General features: G+C 45.2%; 1 protein-coding gene across 1 annotated transcript in view; it reads left to right on the top strand.

Moving 5' to 3' along the window:
• rsrc1 (arginine/serine-rich coiled-coil 1) overlaps positions 1–15,065 on the top strand; it is a 78,600-nt gene that overhangs the window by 47,893 nt on the left and 15,642 nt on the right. The window contains exon 7 of the mRNA XM_011608412.2: positions 14,005–14,076. Within this exon, the coding sequence (XP_011606714.1) occupies positions 14,005–14,076 (72 nt within the window). The remainder of the gene's footprint in view (positions 1–14,004; positions 14,077–15,065) is intronic.

The raw sequence follows: 15,065 nt of genomic DNA, 5'->3' as shown, positions 1-15,065 counted from the left end.
GGAACTCCTGGCCTCAGGAACAGATGGAAGCCAGGAGTAATTTTAGCGTGATAAAGTCCTAGTTTCATACAGATTGTGCTTTTACACACCACACACGCACACACACACACACACACATTGGAGTATAATTCTTTGTTTCCCAGCCACACAATACCGGGAAATCTGGGTTATAGGTGGAAAAGTTGGTGCTAATTAAACAAAATTCAAGTTTTCCTTAATGTGCAACCATCCTGGAGAACCTATTGTTTTTATAGTTATTATACTTCATGGGTGAGTAAAACCTTTTTCTACTGTCTCTAAGTTACTTAATCAACAAGTTACTGTACTTGGCACTTGTCCCCTGTCACCATTGCCCGCCCCTCCCTTCCTCACGTTGTCACGTCTTTCATTCAGTTTTGGCGTCACGTGTGCACGGCGCGCTCAGACATAACAACTCGCATAACTCATTTGCGCCATACATGAGGCCGATGACAGCAACATCCACCCCCGCTCATTCAAAAGGGAGCCGCCGCCACATTGTTTACAGTGGACCAAACGCACACACACGCACCCATTGCCAATTGTTCATTGTCTGCCACCCCCTCCACCCACCCCCATACCTCTTTGCCGGCCTGAACATGCTTTCTGCATCAGAGGAGTAAAGAAAAATAAACAGCTGATTAATTCTGTATCAACCCAAACATCTGCATTTTGGTTTAATTAGTACTGTAAATCAGGCAGCAAAGCCCCCCTGGGTGCTGTTCTCCTCCAAACCAGCACCCCCCCACCCTAAAAATCCGGCCATGTGTTTGAGGAGAAACAAATATCAGAGTGTAAGCCGGTTCTCTTTCATCTCCTCGTGCAGAAGAAGAGAAATTATGTCCACTTAATTCCGCTCCTTCTTCTGCCCATGTATTTGCATTCTTCAGGTATCCCCCCCCCCGTCTGTTTCACCAACTCTTCACGCGCAAATGGGTCAGTTTTTCACAGCTCCGACATCTGCAGGACACATGGAGCGCAAAGTGAGGGGGGTGAGTACGGGGAAGATGTAATGTGGCTTTATCTGGTGAAGGTGGCAGCAGTTCTTATTACCAAAGGCTAATCTACTGCTCGTTGGTCAATTGATGGTTTTTTACACCCCGCAGACAAATAAATTTGTCACTCTGGGACATCAATTTGTACAATCTTCAAACTGAATCACTTTTAAACTATATATTTCATCTATTGGATGTATAGGTGTGTATATATCTATAGCTTTATCTTGGATTAGCTGTGCTGCAGAGGTGAATTAGGTGTATAATCTCATTTTAATCCCCATTCTGATGGGATTTGACCTTTAACCCCTGGGCTGAGCGAGCGTGTGTGTGGCAGTGGGACCGGTTGGGAGCGATAGCTGGACATACAGGGAGATTGTCGAGTCCGAGAAAATCAAGTGGCGGGGGGGGTGAGGGGGAGGACATATGTTGGAAGGTGTCTGCAGGATCAGAACGGGAAGTTGCGTTTCCAAATGGGGCGAATGTGTCGTTATATGAGAAAACGGGGGATTAAATCCCTCAGCCAGCGTTCTTAGGCTTTCCTTACAAGCTGGCTTTTCTCCACACTCGCTGATACGAGAGCATTCACGATACATATATATAATCCAAACACACACACACGCACTATTAAACTGGGTGGATTACAGCTCGGGGAATTACAGTCAGGGTTTCTGTTGTCTTGCTCGGTTCCTCTCCTCTGCTTTCACTGCCCTCGCTTGTCAACAGCCCCACTTGGCCCGGGCTGCCAATCCCGAGCTTTGATGAGGCGGTGTCAGCTATTTGTTTGGCCGAGCACAAACGGATTTGTGAATAGGAGCGCGCAGAAGAGGGGAGAAAGAAAAGCCGGAGGAGAGGGAGAATGGCCGTCCTGGCATGTGTCGGGATTGAGAAGTAATCTGCCACCTTCTTCCTCTTCTCCTCCGTCTTTTCTCTTGTCTCTCACTGGTTGCTCTTTCTGTTACGCTCCCTTTATTCTTAACTCTCCCCGTCACCCTTTATCTCCTAAACGCAGACCACGCCAGCATTGGCTTGCAGCTGATTACCGGTGTAATCACTCACATTTTAGATGATCTGATAGGAGAAAGGGCCTACAAATCATCTTAACGCCCTCCTGAATCCACCCAAACTCCTGTTGACGACAGCCAACAACCGCCACTTTATTTCTGTCCTCAATATTTTCTTTCTTGAACAGTAGGCCAGAAAATTCTCCCAGAAAAGCCCAGTTAAAACAATGGCCCAGTAAGCCCATTCTGCCAATATGCAGCGCTCAGTTCGGTGTAATGTAAGCCCTGGATTTGCCGCTGTAAGTAGATTTGGGGCACAATGAAAGTACAAGTGGAGTTGACGTAGCTAAGTTTGTGCTGTGTCTTAGCAGAGGCTGATCTCTGCTTTTGCATGGACTTTTTTTTCCCAAATCTTTTTTTTTTTTTTTTACAGTTTTTCCAGCTTTTAGGACGTAAAATTTGGATGCAGCTACAAAAGCTTCGATTCTGCAGGTTGTTTGCTGTGACGGTGTTTTGATATTGACAGCAAACGACACTCGCGAACACAAAACTTTTTCAGGCGCTTTGTTTCATGGCTCCATTTGGAAATTAAGTTTTAACTTTCAGACGGGTATTTACAGTTAAAAACTTCTCTCAATATCCCATCTGTATCCCACATAAATGAGTCCCACTTAGTGGAAGTAACTGGTGTAATTTATAGACCAGCAGAACTACTGCTGATGGTACGACTAATTAGACCTTAAATGTGGCCATTTTATAGCCATTTTGTGCTGTTAACACTGATGTGTGTGTGCGTGCGTGTGCACGTGTGTTTCGCGGGTCTAATCTAATGTAATAGACAAAGATCACTAAGAAGTTACGGAAACAGGAAAGAAAGATGATAACTTGTGTTTTTGGATGTATTTTTGACATAAACATCAGAAAACACATATTTAAATGCACTCAAACAAAAAATAATGTACTTTTCCTTGTGATCTGAACAGTGAATCACACACTCAAGCCCCCCCCCCCCCCCCAGCAGCACCCTCTGGGTCCGGTGGTGGGACTTGCTGCACAGGGTAAAGACAGATTAAGATGGCCTCAGAGCAGCGATACGTGGCTCGATGAACCAGCGGGGGAGCCATTCTTGTATTCTTCCCCCTGGTGGACCCCTCCACAGGTCCCACTGACCCGCTGACACGAGGCCAGGGCCGCATTATCAATCAGTCATTGTTATGTTGAAGTTTGGGTTTTCGTAAAAATAAGCCCTATATTAGAGCTACTTGAAACCCCCATTAGGACCCCGAGAGTCCGAGAGGATCATTGTTCTCTGAAAAATGTTTGTGCGTGTTCGGGTCTCCTGTAAAATCCTACTAAGCCACTTCACTGGTCTGGTTTTGTGGGGAACCGGCGCTGGTATGATCAGTGGGTTCAAGCTCGCTCCTCACTGACGCTGATGTCGATGTAGCGGTTGAAGAGAACAATTTCAGTGTCGGCTCCCTGGTCATTACGTTACTTCCACTGTTTCCAAAAGTGCGGCCGAAGGTTGGATTACTGGAAAAAAGTAAACACCGATTTCAATTTAAGTTTTTTTATGCATAATTAGTGCATATATGGACATAATTACACGATATTGTGCAAGTGAGACGGGCCTCAACTTTTGCAGGCCTCTCAAGAGAATTTATATCCCATGAAGACTTAAAAGAAAACGTGTGTCACATGAAGTATCACCGGATCTCAATTTGGCTGTTAAACATGTAGCTTTGCTGATTTTCTCTGTTTTTGTGCAGACTTTTAATTGGGCGGGAGTGTGATTGATCTACTACAGTCCTGTTCAGTGCGAATTACAGAGCTGTCGACGTCTGGAGGCAACTCCCCTCACTTCAGCCTGTCATTTAGTGGGCAGAACTTCTTCCTCCGGTTTGCTAAAACAACAGAAATCTGAAGTGTGTCGGTTGTCGGCAGGCACACGTCAACATAATAATGTTCATTAGCGAAGTCACGGTCGCCTGCCATTCAATTTTAGCTGCTACGGGTGATACTTTTTAAGAAAACACGCTCATTTTTAGCTAATTGTTTGTGCCGCAAACTGCTATTTTTCAGTCTGAGAGTGTTGATTTCTCACACTAGAAGGAAATAATTTCAAAAATATCTCTCTCAGAGTTGAGTCTTAATTTGACCGTACCCGAGGTCACACCCTCTGATAGTGAACTTGTTACCGACTTGTTAGCGTTACCGACTCGCCGCCTTCTCTTTCATTTGCCTTTCTTTCTTTTGAACTGCTGGTCCAGAGCCTGAAATTATCACCGGCCTGTCTGCAGAGGACCGATCAGCTGCTCGTTACAGAAACAGCCTTTGAGTTTTCATCGGCCTTTTGTCGAGCGTCGGCACTTAGTGAGATAACAGAGTCGGTGGCCTTTAACCTTTCGAGCCTTTCAAACGTCGCCGGGCTGCCTGTGTGTGCACGCTGAATGCTCTTCTGAAGTTTACGCAGACAGGGCATGCGGCACGGCTGCAAGTACTTTCAAATGAGCCCAAACTAAGCCCATATGCAAACAAAACCGGGCAAATTAAGAGAACTCTCCTGGCCCGTTACTCCTGAGCCGACGCAGAACCGAGCGAGAGGGGAGGGGAGGAGAGAGGCTCTCTGTGTTCTCATTGAAGGGCCTCTTCCTTTAATTGTGTTGAACAAAACAACGGGGGCTAAGTAATGGGGTTCTCAAGTGAAGCACATTTGGATAGATTGTGTAACACCTCGTGTGGGTGTGAGGTGGGGAACGGCAAGGAGAGGGAGAGAGACACAGGGCGAGTGGGCGGCATTGTACGGCGAGAACAAAAGGCAAACGTTGGCAAACGGACGCATCCGCTGAAAAGCCCGGATCCAAACTGGCCGGCTAATTGCCGACATGCATTGTCAGGGAGGAGGCAACGCAACAAAACAGGGATAAAGATTAATTTTCAACAGCGTCCCCCCTCACTGTCACACAGACAGAAACAAATCCTGTAAATTGAAAAAAATGAGGGTGAATAAACCTCACGGTGATCAGCAGATACACACACACACACACACGTACAAACATCTTGTAGGCTTGTGTTGTTTGCTGCTATTTTCTCGTCAGATGGAAGAGAAGCGGCCTGTGGAACTGATGCCAACGTTCATATTTTTAGGTCAGCTGTAAAGGAAACTCAAAGCTAATGTTTTTGGCTGCACAAGTGCCCTGTTTAATATAGTCAGTGTTCATAATCAGCTCCCATTAGGAAAGTCAAAGGTCAATGAGGGGTGATTCTCTGGCTGGGAGGGTGTTTTTGTTAATATTGCTGTTTTCTGGAGACAGCTCTCATGTCTCCTGACACGTTTGCTCTGCTTTCAGCTCCCTCAGACCTCCTTGTCCTCCTCTGCTGTTCTTCATCGTCGTAATTGCTCGTCATTCATGCGAACAGGTTTCCCCTTTATGTCTTTTATCACAACAGTGGTTTTTAGAAACGCACTTTGGCGATTTGGAGATGAAAGGGATGAAATCATCCCAATTCCTGCCCTGCCACTGAGCCGCTCAAACTCTCTGACAAAGCTGTCAGGCTCCATTTTGGTTTCGGCTGCCAGAGAGAACTTAGTCTGCCATTTATAATCAACGTGAGGCAGTGCCAAAGTCCCACTCCAGCCCATGTCAGAAGCCTCCAACCGCTCCCTGTTTTCAGAAGTGCGAAATGCTTTTTTCTCTTCGGCGTGTCTGTCTGCATTCCCGTCTCTGCCCTTTCTTCTTGGCTGTCTCCCTCTGCGTGGCTTGCTGTGTTTACTGAGAGCACTGCAGGATAAACTCCCAATATCTTTGCTTTTTCTTTGGTTTAACCGATTAACAACCGATTATTCCTCTGTTCACTTTTGCAGACAGATGAGAAACATGAATCGCAATAATAGGAATGTTCCTTTATACAACACGGTATAATCTACTCAACCATCACACCGAGAGGGCCTTTATGTTGTGTAGAGAAGGTCCATCTTTATGGCACAAACAGCGTGGAAGTACTGATCATCACCTTTTATTTAAATACACATCCCCAAAACACAGCAGGTACAGAGTGGAAGTTTTCTACTTCCGCCCTTGAACCTTGTAACCTTTGTTCACGTGAAGGATATTGTTTATATGGTGTTAAAAGAAGCGGGCCTTCACAGAAAGCTCACAGTGAAGCATCTGATAATAATTTGATAGAAGTGAAGGCTCTTTTTACAGTTACTGCCTGCTGATCAGTCAGAGCACACGAGGAAGACACCAGGTTGTAGAGTCTCCCTGTCCACCAGTGTTGGACACAGCCTGTCTGTCATAAAGAACCATGCAGTTGCAGGTGCCCCACGATACACAGTTAAAATGGTCCATCGATCGAGATCATTGGCAGTTGATGATTCCTAAGGCTGCTCCTTAAGTTTGCTAAGGCTGCTTTTTGAATGGATCTAACAAAGCTGCTGATGGGGAAGAAATAAAAGAGGTCGGGCATTTTTTTGGCCTTGGAGTTCTGTGACAGGCTGAGTGAGACTCTGTCATTGTCAGAATTACATAATTGTATTTGTCTACCAGGACAACTGGAGTAAGAACACCTGTTTTAGGTGCACCTTTATGTTCTTGGTACATCAGTCGTTTTTTTGTTTTTTTTTCATGTCTTTGAAGTCATTTCCTGTCCTGCTTCCTCTTCCCTGCTCAGCCCACCACTCCCCCCAGCACCTCGGATCCCAGCGTGGCCCCGCTCGACTAAAACCGGTGCGTCCGTAATCTCCGTGCCGGCATGTTAATTTTCAAGTCAAAGGGGCAGCTCCCTTTTCATCACGATGGAGGTTGCGGAATATTCAGCATGCTGCAGATGTTCATGAATAATGTCTGCGGCCAAACCCCTGGCTGAAGCCGGGGGGGGACAGAGGGGCGAGGAGAGTGTGTGTGTGTGTGTGTGTGTGTGCGTGTGGAGGGGGGGTGAAGCCAGATGAATTACACGTAGGGGGGATCTGACAGGCGGCGTGGAGCTTTGTGATCATTCCAAAGTTCTAATAATCTCTCTCACCTTCTCCATCTCCCCAGTAATAAAAGAGAATAGGTGATTGCACCCCGGGCTATGTTCCCCACGTAATGACTCCTCCAAAGGCGCAGAGCTGCCAAGAAAAAATGAACTTTGAATGAGCGTCGAATTGGCCCTGACAGAGCGATACACCGTGACACAGATTCTGTAGCAAAACAGACGTAGCGCTAATTGATTATCAATATTTTAAGCAAAGTGATATAAATAAGCATTAAGGGATGAGAAAGAATGGAGGGGGGACAGGGTGCCTTGGAGGGCGGAGCTGTCATTAGTCCAATATCTCTCGCCTTCTCCGCGCTTCAACCCCTCCTACATCCAGACGGCCTCCCCCATCTCTCCTCCTCCCTGGTGCCACTCTCAGCCCGGCCTCTCTAATACTCACCGTCTGGCTGCTTTCATCATGTTTGTATTCATTTCCAAATATTTCCCTGCACAAATTTCTACATTTTTAGCTTTTTTTTTCTTCTTTTTTTTTGCAGTCCATGCCTGTTGGCGATCTTGAGCCTCGGGATCCATAATTTGAAGTTCACTTATTTATGATTTATGATAACTAGTCGTGACCCATCATTTGTTATGGCGATGCTACGGAGCTAGCAAATGCTAGTGGAGACCACCAAGTCGGTGTCTATTGTGCTGCGTGTGTTTGTTCCTGTAGCGTGCTCACTTGTGCTGAGGCCCACTGATGCGTCCAGGGTCCTGACTCTCTCCTACTTCTCTTTTCTGAGCGGATGCCCTTTCAAACCGCCCTGCTTCAGCGCACCGATCAGCGGCACCTGTTTACCTTTCACGCGTGAGGGTCCTGATAGGTTTAGTCCCATCTCCGCCTGCACAATGGCGTCCAACCAGTTTTCAGCAGGGGGACCACAGCCCATTCTCCTCGATTCAACAGCAGGCTCAAGTGCATTCACAGTGCAAAAAATGGAGAAATGCAACACACACATGCGCCTGCACAACGGATCATATTTTTGCATTTCTGTACTTTATTCAGAATAGCAAAGTTTTTATTGACTTATTTAATCTTCAGAGTCAAAGTCGGGTTTTGGAGAGTGCATTTTGGACATTTTATTGTGTTTATTGAGAACATGCCACAGACTACAGGCACTTGCTATCAACCAGCGGGATTATATTCATACCAACAAAATTATGACAGCAATCAAAGGAAGAGAGATCTATTATAACAACATTTACATGTGTAGTTAAATCATGAATTAATATTGATTCATTGGACGCTTGTGACTCATTTCCAAAGAGAAATAATTTTTGGGAGACGAATGAAATGAAAAATAAATTAGGAAAAGAGGCCGCGGCATGTGAAGACATGGCAAGGTTAAAGTTGAGGTTGAGATGTCATTCAGAGGCCCCAGGCATGCTTAATATTTCACCGCGTGATCCCTGCATTATGGATTCGCTCTTGATTGCTCCTCCAAGACCGTTTATGCCCGTCCGAGTGAATTCCTCATGATGGAACTTTTGGATTCTTTTCAAAGACGTCTCTCCTCTTTTTTCCTTTATCCAATAAAATGATTGTGATTCCACAGCAAACATGCCCATGTGCTGTAATAATTCCTGAAAGGCATTTACAATTAACATGAGGTATTTCCATAGTGAGATGAAGCGCTTGAACTTTGTTTGACCCAGTGGTTGCGTTATAGTTGCTTTGTTGTCGGGTTCTTCCCTCAGGCTTTCATGGCGTGTGTGTGTGTGTCTGAGTGTTTGTATGTGTGTGTGTGTGTGTGTGTGTGTGTGTGTGTGTGTGTGTATTTCTCAGGTGAGTTTACATGTATATGTGCGTGCAGCCCATGGCAGTAACCTTCCCCTCAGATCTCTCCCCAACCGCTGGAGGCCTCTGCTCCTCCCCACCTCTCCTGTAGCTCCTCTCTGGCCCAGGGTCCAGGGCCTCCACCTCTCCGGAGCGCACAGATGAGGCTGCTGCAGAGTCATGGGATCCGTTTTTGCCCTTGGGTCTGAAGGGCAGGCTGTGGTTCTGGACCCAAGCCACCCACTACCATACAAAAGACCCTACTCTTTTCCACAAATAAAACCTGTTTTCACCCTTTTGCAACATTTTACTTGAAGAAAAAAACGACATGAACCCTGGTGTGTTTTAAGGAGCACAGGGGTTTAGATCGTGTGGCTGTGTATTATTAAAAAGTGATGGTTTTTTTTTAATCCTCTCACTGAAATCAAGAACCAAAACCCTGCCTTTAGCCCAAGTATTACACACCCAAATAAAGACAAGAAAAACAAAATGTGTGCAATGTTTGCATTGAAGTAAATCACTTTCATGGATTAGCATTTTTATTGCAATTGCAAATATTGGCCCTAAAAAAAAGTCTGTTCGCTGGTTGTCTCATTCCTCCTTGATTTAGTGTATTGTATTAATTTTTGCATTTAATAACAATAACAATACATGATGGCAACAATTGTATCCTGGTAAAGTCATGCATGCAGTAACTGTTCAGACTGCACAGGCTCACTGTTTGTTTTTGTTTTTCAGCCAGCTGTTCATATTCATTTTGTATTTGTAAAGGGTTGTTTCATGGTTATTTTCACGTCCATGTCACCGTTTCTGTCTGGGCACAACAAGCGCCGACTGCAGCGGTCTGCCTGTGTCGCCTGTGTGCTCTGCCACCTAGTGGCCGATTTCGGAACCGCGTCTTCCCACGATCCATTTCATCCCTGTCCACCTGTTGTAGATATTTCACCCGTATCAACAGATATAGCAGGCATCTGTGTCATGGTTCAACTTAATTGCCTCAAAGAAGAAAGCATTTCTGCACCTCTTGGACCCCATAGTCTGAAGGTACAAAGGTCAGGTCATGTGGAGGGCACTTATCATGATGCTGAGCTGCCCAAGCTGTTATTATTCACAGAGAGATCACAGAATAAAGCAACTGCAAGCTGTTTGATCATACTGATGCAATGTTATATACCAGTACTTTTCTATCACTTCAGTTTGCTCTCAGCTCCAGTGTAACTGCTGAAGTACAGTTAATGTGATCTCAGCCCAGGTTTTGTGTAACCCAGGAGGACAATAAACCTCTGGTTGCAGCCAATTTCTGTCAGTAGTTCAGTTGATACACAGTTATATCCCAACCATAACCTTCAGACATCCTCTTCTCAGTACTCGGGAAGCAGTTTGTTTTTGAATTGTATTGTAAAAAACGTGTTTAAATATGTAAAATGCACCACCCACAGTCATATTTGATGGCTGAAGTAAGATGTTAGCCGCATGTTGCGCTGTCCCTCTGGAACAAAAGCATTCCGATCAGGAGAGGTGTTTTCATTTGTGATGAGTTCGCACATGAGCAGAGAGTTCTTAAAATGACAATTGCGTCACTCATCTATAAAATGGTAAATCCCTCTAAACCTCAACGTTTTCAAGCTGAACCAAACAGAACCCACCGTCGCCAACTGGGCCGCTTTGTCTGCATACGGATATCTAGTCCAACGTGTTTTGTCCGATTCTGGCACACAGTCTAAGTGGATAACTGCTGTGCTGCCCTCTGCGTTGAGCATGGCTTGTTTGTGAGTGTTGTGTTTATTGACCAGTGTGGGCCCACTGCTGCTCCTCTCTTGTTCTCTCGCCTCACGAACTCTGTAATATGACTTTTAATACTTGCTGCAGCAGCCTTAGGCCCCAGCTAGCGTGTTGAAAAACACCTCTCTCCTTCTTTTTCTCTCACCCTCTGCCCCCATCCTTCCGTAATAACTCTATAACTCACCTCAGCCTTAGATTTAATTGCTTATCTGTGTGTAAACGTATTAACCCTCTGCTATATCTGTTTTGCCGGCGTCCCGGGGGCCCGACGAGCCTCTCCGACCGCCGCGCCTTACATCCAATGAATAGTCCTTCTCTGAGTGGTAATAGGGAATCAGCATTGTAGCAGCAAGCATCGGCGGTGTGTAAGAGATAAATCAGATTGGGGGTCTTGCTTTGCCAGTTTATTGAATCTAAATTGCGTGCGCTCGTGGCCCCCGCCGGCCCTACACGGCCCATCCATCTCCCGGCTGATAATGGAGCGGGCCCGATTCCACCTGGTGGGAGCATTATTACATTTCCCCTCTAACGAGACCCAGCTAATCTTGCCAAGGGAGGAGGACAGTGAAGAGAGAGGAGTGAAGAAGGATGTCGGAGGGAGGAGCGGAGAGCCCCAGTGAGGAGAATAGCGGTAGAAAGGTAGATTTTTGAAAGGAGGGGAGAAATAAAATACATTTGCAAACATTCTGGCAGCCCGTCTCTGCCTCCCAATTTCGCTTTTCTCTCTTTTTCCCCTCCTCTTTGTGGCGTTCCTACCCTCCGCCGCTGAGTTCAAAACATCTACCGGAGCCATCAGAGCCACACGGCCTTCCCCCCCGGGGCCCCTGAGCTGCAATTACACCCCTAATCACGATGCGATTTCACCGTCGGTCTCTGCCCAAGCTTCCCGCCGTTGGTCCACAAAGACGGAACGAAGTGAAAATGAAGTGACTGGCCTCTTCTGCTGTTTATGAACCACTTTACAAAAATGAAGTGGATGCACTAATTTAAGTAAAACGCTCTATATTCTGCAGCAACATTAAAGTAATATGTCTTAATTATGTGCACAGCATTAAAGTACTGCAACCTACCTGTTTGTAATGTACCTTTTTTAATGATAAACTGCTTATTGATGTAATTAAATCCCATCCGTGGCTCCGTGCTCAGGCCTACTTTCATTGTTTTGAGGGGGCAGAAGCCCCGTGAGGCAGTGTACTGATGAGAGATGGATAAACAGTTTGATTTGCTGCTATCGCCCCCAGGCACAGTGTACTGGAGAGATGAGCAAGAGGAGGAAGAGCGTGCATTAGAACGGGGAGGGGCGGGCGAGGGCAAGCAGAAAGAGAGGAGAGAGAGAGAGGATGAGAGACCCTGTTGGGGGAGGGATGAACGGATGGAGGTGGAGGGATAAACACGGAAACAAAAAAAGAGGCGACAAATCGCTCCTGTTGTTTGTGCACAAACAGATGAGGCTTTTCCTCTCATTTCTGGCTCATTTGTTAGTTTTCACTGTAAGTTTCTTTTTTTTTTTATTTCTCCTTCATGGACCTGATCTGTCAGCTTGTCCTCCCAGTTTCTACCCTCACATTCCCCCCTGCGCAGTTCACTCTGTTTCCTACCTTCGTCTCGCTAGCCCCGAGTACATTATGAAGAACTCAGAAAGGAGTTCACACACACGCACACACACAATTAATTATGTTTGGACTTTTATAGATGTAATACATTATCCAGCTCACCCTGTAACCCTAACCTTAACAGCATGTCTTAACCCTGAAACAGCCCTTTGAAGTTGGGAGGACCAGCCCAAATGGCCAATCTTCCCCAAAATGTCCTTACCTATCTAGTAGAATATGTATGTTGGTACTCAATTTGCAGCATGTCCAGAAATGCGCGCACTTGTACTTCTATTGATGTGAAGTAACCATAGACACATTTCATTTCCCAGACCTTTGAAGTTGTGGGGACCAATAAAGTGTCCTCACCTCCTGAAACTGTCTTCACTTTGCAGGTGCTACACAGTGATGTCGCATTTACGAAAACATACACACAATTACACGTATACAGGGAAACTAGCAGACATATATTTTTTTTTTAATTAAACTCACAGATAAATATAATTAATTAGGAATCTTTTGGTTTTATGTCTACTAAATGCTTTATTGGATGCAGTAAGAAAGCACAAACTATTCTAAAATGTATGGTAATTTTCTATTTGTGGATCTAAAAGTGGTTGCTTCTAATTCAAGATGTAAAAAAAAAACAAGTATTCATTTATTTGTCTCCACACACACATGCACGCACACACACACAGGGAAACGGAGGTGGCTTTAGTCATCAATGTAGAGTTATTGTTAGTAAAGATGTGGAATCTCCAGACCTAACCAGCCATAACGGCAGTGTGACGGGTTCTTTGTCTCCACCAATTACTGAACAAAACAACCCAACAGTTCTGTCACAGTGAGACCAGCTCGACCCCTCGGCCTCCTGCATCACACAGACAACAGACACACACACAGGCGCGCACGCGTCGCCTTCTCATTTCCTCCCGGCGCGGAATCAAACGGGCGAGGAGCGGATCCAAACGTGCGCACGCAGGTGTCGAAAGTGATGCAGCAAACCACATTTGGACACCCACGACTGTGCCCCCAACACAAACATCCAGGCACACTCACGCCCACTCTCACGTTGTGTAAACTTCCCCAAAAAGCAGCGGCGAGCGTAGTCTCTCCTCTGCCCGCTCTCTTCGGCTTCCTCTCTTCCTTGTTTTTTCCCCTCTTCCTCTCACAAAGTTTAAAGTCATTAAGCGTAATGATATTGGAGACTCAATTTTACACAGCTTACTCATCAACCAAGTAAGATAGCAATAAAGGCAAATGGCTCCACAGAGGCCTGAACGCCGCAAAATAAATGATGCGCTGCAACGGAAATGTAATTAATTTAGAGGCAGTATTGATAGTCCTGCCATACATGGCATTATATTTTTAATGTGGCTTAGCATTTTGATTATTCAGGCTGAGCAGCGGAGGGGAAAGGGGGAATTGAGACGCCCTGACGAGTGTTAACTCCCTCCGCATCGTTTGCTTTTAAGCTTTTCATTACGCTGACGATAAACACCTTTAAGAAAGATGTGTCGCCTTTAACGGGGCTGCGGAGGAGCACCAGACAAAGCGTGACGAATATTTATGTCGACGTATTGAACGCTTCCTGCTCTGTTGATATGTTTGTCCTGTTTTTTCCGGGCTTTCCCTGTGATAAGTATTTTTGGCCAACAAATATTTGCATTTCCCCTAAAATGATCTTTGAGTGGATTTAGTTTAAGACTGATGCCATTGTGCAACAAAGGCAGTAACAAATATTAAATTTACAGATAAAAGGAATAGAAGACCTGCTGCATCGCATCTACAGTAACATTTTTTTTTTCTTTCAGCTAAGACGGACGAGGTGCTGAAAGCTAAAATAGCGAAGAGAGAAGAGGAGGCCCGGAAAAAAGAAAACCAGGGTAAGTTTATGGTGTGTGTGCGTGCGTGTGCATGTGCTAATGAATACATCAGAGCTAATTAATATCGTAGCAATTCTAACACTTTTAATTGGGTAAAAAAAATCATTATTACTAAAAAGTTATCATGCAATTTAACAAAAATGCCCAAATTCATCATTTGCATCAAGTCAAGATTTTGACTAATTAAGATTTTTAATGTTCAACTTTTCATACTTGACAAAAATGACATTAAAGCCTGCTGTTAGCAAATTTTATGTGCTCATTAACTGTAAGGACAATCAAAGGCGTCCTTGTGCTCTGAGGAACAATTGTTCCTTTATTATTCAGCTATACTTCACACACACGTGCACGTGCTGACAGGTACAGCCTCTGCGCTTGCACGTCCAGGAGATTTATAAAGCAAAAATGTGCTCGGCACTGCAGGCAGTAAATCTCATCCTGGAGAAACTTGATGCACATTTAAATTAGGAGTCAGTTGTTGTAATAAAAGTCTTTATATAGAGTAATGACCCCTGTTCTGACCCCAGGTGTGACGTAAACTGGAATACCAATTGCGGCGCTGTACGGACGGACGTGCGCGCGCGGCAGGCACGGGCAAAGGGGCAGTTTGTTCCACCGTGGGTTTTGTTATATCGCTGCATTTTCTCACCACTCTTTTTCTTTTTAGCAGTGCGAATCCACGGTAGCGTGACCTTTAAAGTCAGCTGACCTTTTAGCCCAATGAAAGACCAACCATCAGAAACTAATTAGCTGTGCACTGATGCTTTTGCCCCCAAATTCGAGGAAGGATTCACTCCTTCCGTCTCTCTGTTGGACCTTTTTGGTATATCATTGTGTTTTTATTTCAGGCTCACCGTTCACGCTGCTTTTTTTTTCCCTCCTATGAGGCGTTTATGGTCCCAAATGTTCTTTCTACAGACACCACAGGCAGAGTGATTGTGAATCTAGTTTTTTTTTCTTGTTGAAGATGCGTTCCAGAGTTCTTCCCT

Source organism: Takifugu rubripes, chromosome 11 (assembly GCF_901000725.2).
Source record: "Takifugu rubripes chromosome 11, fTakRub1.2, whole genome shotgun sequence".
Classification (NCBI taxonomy): Eukaryota; Metazoa; Chordata; class Actinopteri; order Tetraodontiformes; family Tetraodontidae; genus Takifugu; species Takifugu rubripes.
The sequence above is the reverse complement of the archived record's forward strand: the minus strand, read 5'-3'. Positions and strand labels throughout refer to the sequence as shown.